Below are 13,561 nucleotides of genomic sequence, written 5' to 3'. Positions count from 1 at the left end.
GTATTAAGGTTGTTACCTTAACTTTCCTTTGTATAAAAATAATTGCACAAGTTGCCTTTTCTTTTCGGTAAAAGTTTTCGAGTTGATATTATAGGGTATTGCAGTGTTGTATGTCGGTATAGATAAACATATTTGAAAAGTTGAAAACCCCTTAACGCGGACTTTGTGCCTTTGAGCCACTTTTTTTTAGCTTGCTTGCAAATGCAAATCATGCAACGGAATCAATGGAGAACGATATTTTCGTAAAGAAATTATTTGGAAAACTTTCCAAGTAAAAAATAACAAAAAACTGGTAACAATTTATTAAAAAAGCGAACACAGACTTCGATTAAAAATTCAACAAGTTTCAAAAAGTTTGTAAAATTCAAATTTTAGCTTAGCTAGTTTCCTTGTTGAAATAAGTACGATTGAATTATTTAAAAGAGATATTGGGTTAAGGTTACCCGTTGAAATGTTTCAAACGCTGCAACCGCAAATTGTTTATCAACACAAATAATGTAAAGTATTCGAAATATTTGCATCGACGGGTGAGATTCCGTTATGTATGCACTACAATAGGAGAAACATTTTCCTACAAACTTTTCAAAATTTCCCAGTAACCCAACCAAATGAAACTTTCATCCGTTGTCCGTTGTTCCATTTAGTAGTTAACACGAAACAATACAAAATTTCTACCGTGCGGCGATATGCATAATGTAGAAAGACCACTTTTTTTTGTTTGAAAGTTTTCCACAAACCTCATGACAAAGTCAGCCACCCTGTAAAATAATTATTTATCTTTTTATTACGAAAAGAAATAAAAAGGATCCGAAAACAAAGTTCGAAAAAAGTTTCTTTATTATTCTAAGTGGTCGGTAAGTTTGGTCACTTAACCCCACAGATACAACGCAAAACGTAAATTTATATGAAGCTTTTTTAATTGGATGTTATAAACATTAAAAGCTACCAAGGGAAATTCAACCGTTACCCGGCACCTTATATATTTTATACTCTGCTTGAACGTACGCAATTGCTCTTATCGCTCCGCTCTATTTAGTATGGTCCCCTGAAGTGAAACAAATTTGAAATGAGGAGGTCACTTCATATAAGTTTATCTTGATGTGTTTCTTGAATGAAATTAAGTAATTTTGTCATTGAAATCTTGCTTGGGTAAATATTTGAAGAAAATATGATATGCCTTGGTACAGTGGATACAGTAAGAGTATGAAGATGGGAAGTATTGATTTTCAAATCTGTTGAAGTATGCAAACAGTATAATGTTTGAAAATGAACAACCTTAGCATTTACTCGACAAATGTTAGGTGTGAAATTACATTATCAAGCACTTGAAACACTTTCCCTTACACTGCTTGCAACTGAACAAAACAAATAAAACAAGCGCCTGGCAAAAAAGGAGTGAAATAACGAGAGAAAAAAAAACAAAAAGTTTTTTCTGTTCTGCTGCGATTTTCTTCCTTTTTTCTCTTTTTATTAATATTAAAGTAAATACAACGAAACCGACAAAAAAGAATAATTTACCGTGTCCATATAGACTTCCATGCATACGATTTTTCTTTTTGCAACTTTTATGAACATTTTTTCCCCTATTTGGATCCGATTAAATGCTCCCGTCTCAGTGCCAACCGAAGAGCAATTTTGTGTACCAATATTTCGATTGCAGTCAATGCAGGAAACCCTAGATTAAATTGATAAATAAAAACGTTCATTTCAGTCCATTAAAGAACGATTTTTATCGAACTCAATAGCAAACTTTAAAAACAAGTTTTAATGAAAACGGTCGGTGGCTGTGTTGGTTCAGTATGTAGTGCGATTACTAGAAAAGTTTGAGAGAGAAAGAATTTATTTAAAAAAAAAAAAGAAGAAATTGTAACAAACAATGGGGGTTGAACCGGGAAACGGGCTTCATATTAATTTTTATAGTAACGAATTTCCATCAATGAGGAAAGAGTTGTGCCTGCGTCACAATACCACACAACAGGGAAAAGAATTTAATATTATGTTACAGCGATATCGCTTTAAATCTATATAAGACTTTTGTTCGTACTGAGAGACGTTACATTTGTATCTGAAAAATGAAATACGATTTGAATAAAAACATCGAATTGGGTGGGTTAAAAAAAACTTAAATTCTAACATCTTTTGAGCATATTTTTTCAGTACATTTGTGTTTTTGTATTCGGTAAGAAAATTGGTCTGGTTTTAATTTTTTGATGGCATCTGGGAGTTATGGAACAACGGGATAGGAGAAAAAGTATTGTGTATATAAGACATTTATTTATTTATTTTGTTCCAACAAAGAAAATTTATACAAATACGCTGAGCTAAACCTTTAGCACAATGGATAACGTTTCCACGGATGGTTTTTTCTTCGTCGTTTTTTTTCTTTCTTTCATTCTAGCTCGACTCGTATTTATCTCGCGAACGGAAAAATATGCAAAAAATGTATTCCGAACGTGAGGAGCTGGAACATATATTTTACATGTATGAAGTTCATTTTAAGCGAGAGCATTTGAGTGATAAAAAAAAGTTGTACAATGCAAAAACACTTTACCCTCGAGAGCATGTTATCCAAGCAGCTAGACAAGAGTTATAAAGTACAAAATGGTTCTATTTGTAATGTTTAATATGTGTACTTACAGTAAATTGCATTCGAAAGATAAATAATGAAATAACCAACTGACGCAAACATGCAAATGTCAGTTGCAGTAAGACTTATATACGCTCATCCAGACAATTTTTCATCTATCATCTAAAAAGAAATATATTTCTGTTAGATGTATATGTTTTGCGTATAAATGGTACGAAAATGTTCGAGTTCTTTCAGAGTCAGTATCTATTTGAATCACAATCAGCAATAAGTATTGCTCTTCTTGACACCTGAGAAAGGTTGAAACGGTCCAAGTATGTGGTTTGTGTTTTCAAAACAAAATTTCTTCAGAATCGATCACATTTATTCGTTCATTTCAAATTCTGACTGAATTTTCAATGAATTCGCTACGGACCGTATGCAAAATTTCCTTGTAAATTCGTTTTTATTTTAATTCGCTTTTTTAATTACAAGGATCAATGCGACTAGAATTTGCGTCATCAGTTTTCCAGCTGATTCATTCATGCAAACAAAATTGCATATATTAAATCTCTTTACACAGATTTTATACTAGTGTGCTGCACGCGCCGCGCATGCGTGTGACTATTTCAATCATTTCAACGCACTTCAAGCAAAAGTGGAACTCTTAATAGGGTACTAAAACTTGACAGTGCTCCATACAAAATTTTACACTGTAAAAAGAGTGAGGATACAATTTCATACAAAATCGTACTCTATTTGGCAGCTGTCATTAATAGCACTTTTGCTTGAAGTGCGTTGCGTCGAAGGATTATTAAGATTTAGGTTTTAAAATTGGAACACTCATTGTATTATTAGTTTTTTACTTGCCATCCCAAGGTGACTGAAAGAGGAAAATAAAATTGAATTCGTAGCCTGATGAGATACGAACTATCTTACTTAAAGGTCCGACTGATCAATGTCTTCACTCAGCTTTGCTTTGCATCTCACGTGACACTAAATATCTTAATTTCAGTTCCAATGTTCGTTTATACTTTAACTTATTAAAGAAATTCATTCTTCCAACACAATAATCAAAGAGACGAAGAGTTACTTTAAAATCCCGTTCAAATTTGTAAGTTGAAAAGCGTTTGGTGTAGTTGAAACTATTTAATGTTTTCACTAAAAAGTAAAGGTTTTCATGACTAATAAATACAGTGATGCTTCAGTTCGCTTCACTTTTATTTTACTAGAATTGACTTTGAGCATTAATTACATGAATTAATAGGTTCCACAGATGTATTTCAATTTTATAAAAATTAACAACTACGTGTGCATCTACTGACACAGTATACGTCAAAAAGAGAATTAATTTTATTTTAATCTTTCATTAATTACATCAAATATATATAGATAACAGTGTTGTGTAGCACTACGATTGGGATGAGCAGGAAAAAAAAACACCTCTTAATCAGCTAATGCAGCTCCATTTTAAATTTTTGTCATAAGTATTTTGTTTTATACATATTTATTACTGGAATGTAATAAAGTTTCAATTTGTTGTAAACTTTTCCATGTACAAAATCCATGTATATATCATAATCCATGAACATAATACTTGAGATCCAAGAAGTTGCTTCCATTCTGGTGAATCGTTTCCATGAGTCTGCAATATTTTGATAAAATTGGAGTGCTTGTGCTTATTTGTTTATTTGAAAATAAAGTCACAATTTTGTTAAACTTCTATTTCACTTAAGAGGAAAAGTTTGTATTTTACAGGGTGATTATGTTTCAAAATCCAAAATAACAATTTATAAATTGTAATTCGTTGGATCTAGGCATGTGTTAGGAATAATAAGTTTTGAATTCATAGAACTATAATTATTTCATTCAAAAGAATTTTCTCTCATCTTCCCATTCCATCAATCTGATACATAGGCACTCTATGTCGCCCTAATATTTATCTGGCGGTTTCATTTATCTCAACAAAGCTTTGCATACATCTTTCCCTTATGATTTATTCGTCACCATACTCTTTCACACTGTGCAGTTATGATAGCTGTAATTCCAAATGAGATTCGGAATACACTTGAATAACATTACCTCCTTTGATCGTAATCAAAATGTAACAAAACTCAAAACTCGAAGTATTTCACTGTACTTTTGTATCAAGTGTACATTCGTGGAACATGATGAGCAATAAATTTTTAAATAAGTTCTTCTGTGTGTTGGAAACGGAAACTCTCATGAGAATGTAATTGAACGTACGGATAAAAATGTTTCTTTTCCTTTTAACTAGCGAAGTGTGTATATTATAATGTATATCGGAATAAAGCAGTCTCAGTGTTTTGTTATCTCTTATGGAAGCCCGAAAAATGGTTGAAATAAGCACTTCGTATTTCTTCTTCTTCTTTTTTAAGAAATTACAATCTTTTTTTCTTGTTCGTTTTTCTGATATACTATCCATTCGGTTTGTATATTCTCCATGGTCCTTTATAGTATACACACTATTAAATTGAATCTACAATGTTATGTCTGGATACACAATGTTATAGTTGTATAAAATGTGAGGATTAACTTCCAACTTCCAACTTCCTTATATAATTTTTTTTTCGCTTCAAATGGCCTCAACTTTAGCTAAAACATACAAAACTAACTTAGTACATATATATTCGCATATAAGTAGTCACTACCATACACTAAAACATGTACCCCATCTAGATACATATATTCATAGGAAAATCCATAAATTTTATGATTTTATTGCAGGGATTTTCTGTACTTTTCTGCTTTGTTATAAAAGCCGAAGAGAAGTTACAATCCGAGACGATAAATAAGAGTACCACCAAACAATGCATCGAAGAATATTGTTCCGGTTCAATAAATAGTCCAATAAGTTGTAAGTGAAAGCACCAAACGAAAATGGAAAAAATCAACAAAATTTAATCAAACATTGGTTAATCTTTTGTGTTTTCCGCAAAATTTCACAGTTTATACCAGCCACGACGGCGAGAAGGAAAATGACGGTGCACCGACTAAAGGTACGAACATGCCGTTGGATATGTTGAATGCATCGCATAGAAATCATGTGGTCGGAATGACTTCAGGCGATATATGCGAAACGGGCTTTGCACAGTCGCTGGACAACCCATCATCATTAGACAGTAATTTTCGTAGTTTTAGTGTAGCAGCAGCTACTTCTTATGAGTATGACGTTCAACAAAGACAATATCTGGATGCGTATGCAACAAATCAGGAGTCGTTTAACGTTGACGCAAATGGTTTTGCTGTGATCAATTTGGATATATTGCAGGGATTGAATAAAGGCGAAGTGAAAGGTAGGTTGTTGATAATTTTTTTTTTTTGCATATTCTACACTGCAAAGCTACTTTATAAGGCCAACGAACTAATTTCTGACCGAATTTTACCCTAACGAAGTTCTTTTTTAATATAAAAATTTCAAATTTTTAGTTTCCGCTTGCCAAGACATTCGTCTAGTTATTGTTATTCAAATAGGAATTGTTTTCATCGTTCTTCCGCTTACAAATTTATTTACAATTTCGGAGAGAAACAATGCTGTAAATCTTTTTCCCATTGCATTGTCTTGTTGCTTCAAAGAAACGATTGTATAACGTAGTGATAATCTTCTTCAGCAATGTTTCTTCGCAATTTCTTTATTTTTTACAGTTTTTTTCCGCTTCCATTTCCGAATCAATTTCGTTTGCCCCATTTACTGAATTACTCATTAAATCCGATTCGAAAGAAATGCTAATGTGTCCAAGCAGAAACAATATATAGCAAAATCGAAAAACTGAATTTAAATTTCAAAAAAGAAATTGTCTTGCACTACATTAAACAAAAAATATTTTACGAAAACTATACACAAGTATACACTTTAGCAGAATGCGGACAGAGCCAGTGTTTGCATTCGACAAGCCATAATAAATAATAAGCGAACGACCATGCCTCCCCATTATATTATTGCATTGTCATATAAATTCGTAAGTTAAAACAACATTAAATCGTATTTTGGGATGCTGGATGCCGTCGGTCGCTAAAGTTTATAATAAATGAACAATGAACATTCGATTGGACAAAATGTTCGATAATATGTGGAAGAACGTTCAAAATAATAACTGCAAATTTATTGTTTTCCTATATTTTTGGAACACATTGCGCTCGTGATGCAATTCGATGTTCATTCGTTTTTAAATTAAGCTCAAGTACTTTTGTTAAAACGAGAGTGTAACGACAATAACGATATATTTCCGCAAATCAAATTCTATTTGCATCCCATAAAATTAAAGACTTATTTTCCATTCTAACGGTAGATGCAGTAACCCTCTAAACCCAGAATCTTGTAGTGTAGATAATATACTTTGTGAACAATTCCATCACGGTTGATCGAATTTATTTATTTTATTTTAATTAAGAACATCCTCTTTTATTTAAATCAAAACTAATGCGACAAATAATTTAAATTTTTATTGGTCGACGTTTCCGCGAATTTACTCTTTAAAGCAGCAACGCGTGTCAGTATAATCTGTAAGTCCTTGTTTAAAATATCAAATTCTGTATTCAAGCTCAAGTACTTAATCAGCTTTAATCTATTTTCCACATAACGAACATTCATTGAGTATTGACATCGAAGTACTGAAAATACCAACACTGAGAGTAGTAGATACACGAGTGTTTGCAATATAAGTACCCTTAATGTGATCAGGAATATTTTTAGCTTGAATTTGGTAGGTTATTACAGCTGAATCACGGTGGGGTTGAACAATAGAGTCGCGACACCACCTCTGATTTTTTTTATATTCTTATTGAGGGACTCGAGTACTATAAGGAACCACATTCAGTTCGCAAAATTTTCCAGCCGTTTCGGAGATGTGCTTTAACCGACTCCAGATGCACGTAACTAATGTAAGAATTGGTTCAAATAACTTAAACCACTTATTTATGAAGAATGCATAACAATTCCACTCATTCTAAAGGAACGGGCACTTGAAGATAGATAGTAAATTGAAAATTTCGTCGTAGAGTGACCTTGCTGCAACAGATACTTGTTGTGAGGCTGGGATGGCGAGTGTGGTATCGTTGTAGAGCTTAGACTGCAGGCTGATCAGGCATTATTGTTTTGTTGCAGACAGGGTCAATCTGTGTATTGCAGATGAGTCCAAGTTTCGCCGAGGATGGTGAAAATAAAAATTTTCAAATATTGTACAATTCAGACAAATTTTGTAAAATCCATTCTCGGCTATTAATAGAGCATGGAATCCTCTACAAATATCGCCATTCAAAGAGTTTCAAACTTTCTTCGTCTTGGACATATCACCATTCAAAGATGTCGAATTTTCGACTTTAGCTGGCTGTAGCTACGTGGTCAAGTTGTCGAAAGGAGCTATTTCAATACGAATTGGCTTAGAATTAGTCACTCTATCCGTTGCGACAACAATCTGTATTCAAATTGACTCGTCGGTCCCGCACGGCCATGAGTGCCCGTTCTCCGAAACGGCTGGAAAATTTTGCGAACTGAATGTGGTTCCTTACAGTACTCGAGTCCCTCAATAAGAATAAAAAAAAAAATCAGAAGTGGTGTCGCGACTCTATTTAAGTTTTGTTCAACCCCACCGTGGAATGGAAGCAAAAAAAAAGTTTTTCGAAAATTTACCTTGAACCGGTTTTGGGTCGGGTTTCGAAAATTAAATTTACTTGAACACCATGGGTACACTATACAGTAAGAAGATTTTGGTTCGAATAGGCTGTTCTAGTAGTATAAAATGATGCGATTTTCCACCAGAAACCGAATATCAGTCTTTTGAGTTCAAAGTTTCAAAGTTAAAAAGTGTTAATGTTAACAAGACATTACTGTATTTTCGGTCGATCTTAAACCTTTTCGAGCATTGAAACTTTAAAAATGTAAGCTCTGTATCCGCAGAAAATATCTGCTTAAATTTGCCATTTTATTTAATTAAAATTGTACTCTAAGTAAAAACTATTTTCTTGTCATTTTTCTCGACTAATTGATCTATTAAAACAAAACGAAGTTTGATTTGCTTTGACTCTTCAGGCACCACATTCGAGGGAAAACTATCGAAAACTTCTCGAACATTTCGATATAAGTTTAACAAACTTCACATAACATCAATTATCAATTTTACGAAAGTCAACTCAATACATTGGAAAGAAAGTATACCAAGACTGCTACTGTTCAAATGGAAGTGCAACATTTCTATACAATTAAAGTTATGAGATTGCCAAAAGCTAATGAAACTTGCCACAAAACCCAAATTGTTAAGTTTCTCAGCGGAAATGAATGCAATCGTTCGTTCGAATTGAACCATGAATACAACCAGCATACCAGAACAATATTTTATCCAAATATGTACTGTCTCCTTAGTCTCACAATATGTTAAAATACGAATCACAAATTTTGCAATTCAATTAATCTTATTTAATCAAATTCGATTTATTCGGTTTGTTGAACCACCGTAAAAGAATTAACACAAATTTTATTGAAATTTCAATTGCAGAGCATTCCAAAATCACTTTCATTGAATCATTACCAACCATCGATATTAATGATGCTCCACCATTCAATAAGACAGCGCTTGTACAACATGCCATTCAGCCAACACAATTAGCTGGCACAACCAACGCCACACCATCGCCATCAAAAGCTAAACCGTCTCCCCCAACCATCACAATAACGGAAGACGATGGTGATAAATCGACAAATGGTATGCTTGATCGAATTTCACATGATTTGGACTTTCTGCTGAACCGGACGATGGAGATTCCGGTACGAAGGGCGAATGGTAATTTTCAAAATCAGCAAAATGATCAAACAGATAAAAGTGGTATGAATCCATTGCCACCACCGAATCTGTCCGTACATGAAGTAATTTTAGAAGAATGTGAAGATTAGTGTTACTGGTTTCTTCGGTTATTTTGGTACAATGAATGTTACATCAAAGCGTTTAGTTTTATTGACTACTGGCATTTAGGATTCTTGATGCTACAGGTGATTTATTGATTTATGCGAATAGTAAGTAAGTATACGAGAAACATATTGTTGAGCTTCATGTTTAATTTTCGCAACACAATTATTGCCAATCATATTTGCATCTGAGTTTTTTTTAGCTGTTTTACTATCTGGCTCATTTATACAATCACACTGATTATGCGCGCTTAAGTGATTTTACCACAACCACACGCGTACATTCGCAATGTAACCCTGTACAAAGACGTGTAAGTCGTGTGTTTGTATGGAGGGCCAAATGGTGAGACAGCTGGATCAAGCGTAGGCACCAGTTCGGCTGACATTAACTGTATATTGAGAGTGAGAAAGAAAATTGTAATTTTAAACAATGTGTCTAGTTGAGTAGTTACACCATGATCAGACAACTAGACAAGAATAGTTAAGCTTATCTTTTCAGGTACAAGAAAATGTTTTCTATAAACGGCAAATGAGAAAAGGATATTCAAAAAACAGTCAATCAAATCATTCAGTAGATTATGAAATAAAATAAATTATTCAATTTTAAAACGACCAATACCAAAATAATGAGTGGAGTTTTGTGTGTACTAAAAGGATTTCGTTGTTGATTCAGCACTAAACACAGTTGTTACATTATCGTCATGAGCTAATTCTAACAGATCTCGAAAGAATACATTTGAAAAAGTAACTCCACCATTGGGGATATTCTTGTCTTCTTAAACTTCGTAACTTTCGTTTTAATTTTTGGAATTTTTGGTCCCATTTTCGTGAAACAAATTGTGAAAAGGAAGTTTAAAAACATGTCAATTTTAGCAGCGACTGTTCGTATTCTCGCCAATTGGTTTAAACAATTTTTTTAATTTTACGACTAAGGCAGGAATATTACTTTGACAAATTGCTGCCATTTGTTTTTGAGCGCATTAGTAGTGTAATTTATAAGTGAAGAGAAGTAGTACTTACAAAAGATTAATTTCATTTTTTGGTCATCAAGACATTTTAACTTTTTCCATAATGTTTTCAAGAAACTGTACTTTCAGACGCAGCCTCACTTAAGTTTCGTTAAATGTTTCATTCATTCATTCATTTGTATGATTTTTTAACATGGATTGTATTTCAAACAGCATTCAAGATGATCTATCGTGATGTAATCATTAAATTTATTACTTATACTGTTTAAAGTGTCTCGTTCAAAATCTTTTACTTCATCAGTTTTAACACAAATTTTACTATTTAGAGACACTGAGCCAGCGATCGTCGTTCGTTGAATATCTTTATTATCCATAACAAATGACTATATTCGTTTATTTATTGAGTTGGGTTGAAATGGGAATCACTCACTAATTTCAAGATCAATTTCTCAATGAAAGTAAATAACTAGATTTCGCCCAATTTCGGCTCGGATAACATATAGATATTGTTGTAAACTCAATTTTATATTATTCTGACAAAAATTGTGAGTGGCTTGGATCTACTACACAATTGTATAATGATTACAGAAAATAAAGACGGGTCGTGCGTTTAAGTTTGGATGTCATTTTTATTTAATCAAGAAGCTTTTCTATAAACTACCTGTCTTGAGTTCATAATTTGACATACTTAACAAAGACAAGACATACGACGACGCAAAAGTACTTTATTATAGTTTCATTGACTCACTTACTTACTAACTTAACTTTATGTATTTGCTATGAAAAAGTTCATGTAACGAACCTGAAAAATTGAATCAAACATTTGATATATATGTTTCCATCCATAATGTACAGTATGTACCTATAGATTTATAATATTGAATTGATGATATCTTTATGAAATTTATGAAAATAAAAAAGGGAAAATATTTGTTTCACTATACAGATACACACACAACATATAGTACTTTTACTTTTTACAGAGTGTTTTGCCTTCTGCTAAAACCGCATTCTTACACATTGGTACAGTCTTAGAGTAGAAGTAATTCTCCTGAGCTCGGAGAAATGTAATAGAAACAAGCTCGTTGAGTTGATGTTAATAACTGTCTTTATTCAATCAAACTTTACAGTATTTATACTATATCTAAACAAAGAACTTATTGTTATAATTATGATCACTTATAATTATCGTGGGAAGTATGTCAAATACTTGTGTTATAAACATGCAAGTGACATGTTTATAAACATTTAAATTTATTGAATCCGTTAATGAGAATTATAACGAATTTCTAGGAATCAAATTCATAAATAAACAAAAACCGAAAGATTTCGTTATTCCAAGAAAAATCATAATTTTCCATTGAATCTGTTATGCATAATTCACATTATGCATGCATCTTCACCTGGATATATAAAATCATTAATGCATTGCGCATGCGCGATCATGAAGATGGCGCGCATATAGTAATTATTATATGCGATTCGATTGCATTAAAGATTCCATACAATTATCATGTGCAAGCATTAACATACTCCCGACCGTAGAACTCCTTAATTCTACCTAATCTTTGCATGTACGTTATAGTATACAACCTGTCACACAATGTTTATGCAGTATAATACAATAATTAGTCTTCATATGCATTGCTTGACGATACATACTATACTATTACACATAATCGCTCGCATGCCCGCGACATTGGTAATGGATCTATATGATGATCATATAGAAGCATTAACATACTCCCGGACATTGAACTATTAAGTTCAATACTAAAAATGTTTAAATTCAAGTTACAATCAATCAATCAAATTCATACAATTAAACATAATAATTTCAAAACTGATCTTCTCTTTTGCATCCTAAATGATTCAATGTGAAACGCTTTCTAAATTTCGAAGTAAGTTTAATAGTTTAGTTTAATTATTTAAAATAAATATGTCACATTATCAAATTAGATCTCAAAGGACCTTTTAATGCCAAATCAATTAAGTCACTTTGAATCGTTTAGTTCGCTTTATACTAAATTATTTTTTACAAAATCATATTCCCAAATATCATTACAATAATCTTCAATAATGTCTAAATTACATTATCATTATGTAAATGATTCAATATTCATCAACGTAATATTCTTTGAGCACTCACAATTCTTATTAACAGGTTTATAAATGTAGATAATAATTAAACATTCAGTGATCTTTGACATTAAATCAATTATTCTTTGCAATTATTCAAATTATTAATCTAACTGATCACTTTAATTTTTTAAAGTCCAGTAGCTTATTTTCCCAAGAAATAGATTATTGTGTAATTTTTTGTTCTTTGCTATGGCTAACTTCACAATGTTTTTTGCTGTATATAATTTCTAATAATTCCATAAATTTTACAATTATATAAACATGGCTTTTACTTACTAAAAGTTCAATAATTCCGTTTGTAATTTCATATACGTTTTATATTTAAATGAAAACAAATTACTTTATCTAATAATTTATTTATTCCATTCATTCGGTCACATAAAATTATCCGAACAAACGTTTCACTGGATCTGAACAAGCAAAACAACATCTACAAGTTGAACTCTTGTGATACCAGCAACACATCCCATAAAATATCTAATAATATATTTTATCTTTAATCTTTGGCGTCAAATTCTTTTTCTTTTTAACATTTCAATAATGCAAATAAAATACTTTTAATTCTACTTTTGTCTGTATGTAATATTCTAATTCCTGTACGTTATGAAATATTTTAACATTTTAACATTTTATTTTTCAATCAATATTTTGAATATGATCCCTTATGGTCATTCATTTGTTACATAGAAACTTCAAAACCGTTCTCTATTGTCACTACGTTTTCACCTCCTAGTTTAGGATTTAATAATTGTCAACAAACTCTATTCTGCGTTATTTCATTTAATTTATTTAATTATTTCAAAAGTGCTATAGGTATATGCTCTGTCTTTAAACTTGCTATAGGCAAGGTATACTCCCGGACAAAATTATATATTCAAGATTTAATTTTTCAACTGTTTTATGTTTTACGCAGAATTAAGAACCAATTGTTCTTTTTTGTTAGTCATGATTTTCTAGTATTTTTTA

At 31.9% G+C, this 13,561-nt stretch overlaps 1 protein-coding gene across 1 annotated transcript in view; it reads left to right on the top strand.

Annotated features, from left to right (window-relative positions):
• The window catches only part of LOC119075648, a 162,951-nt gene extending 153,240 nt beyond the window's left edge, over positions 1-9,711 (top strand). The window contains exons 21-23 of the mRNA XM_037182135.1: positions 5,315-5,444; positions 5,536-5,883; positions 9,079-9,711. Coding sequence (XP_037038030.1) covers positions 5,315-5,444; positions 5,536-5,883; positions 9,079-9,473 — 873 coding nt within the window. The 3' untranslated portion in view covers positions 9,474-9,711. The remainder of the gene's footprint in view (positions 1-5,314; positions 5,445-5,535; positions 5,884-9,078) is intronic.
• Positions 9,712-13,561: the final 3,850 nt, after the last annotated feature.

The sequence above is a fragment of the Bradysia coprophila genome, unplaced genomic scaffold (assembly GCF_014529535.1).
Source record: "Bradysia coprophila strain Holo2 unplaced genomic scaffold, BU_Bcop_v1 contig_232, whole genome shotgun sequence".
Classification (NCBI taxonomy): Eukaryota; Metazoa; Arthropoda; class Insecta; order Diptera; family Sciaridae; genus Bradysia; species Bradysia coprophila.
This window is presented reverse-complemented; position numbering and strand designations above follow the sequence as displayed.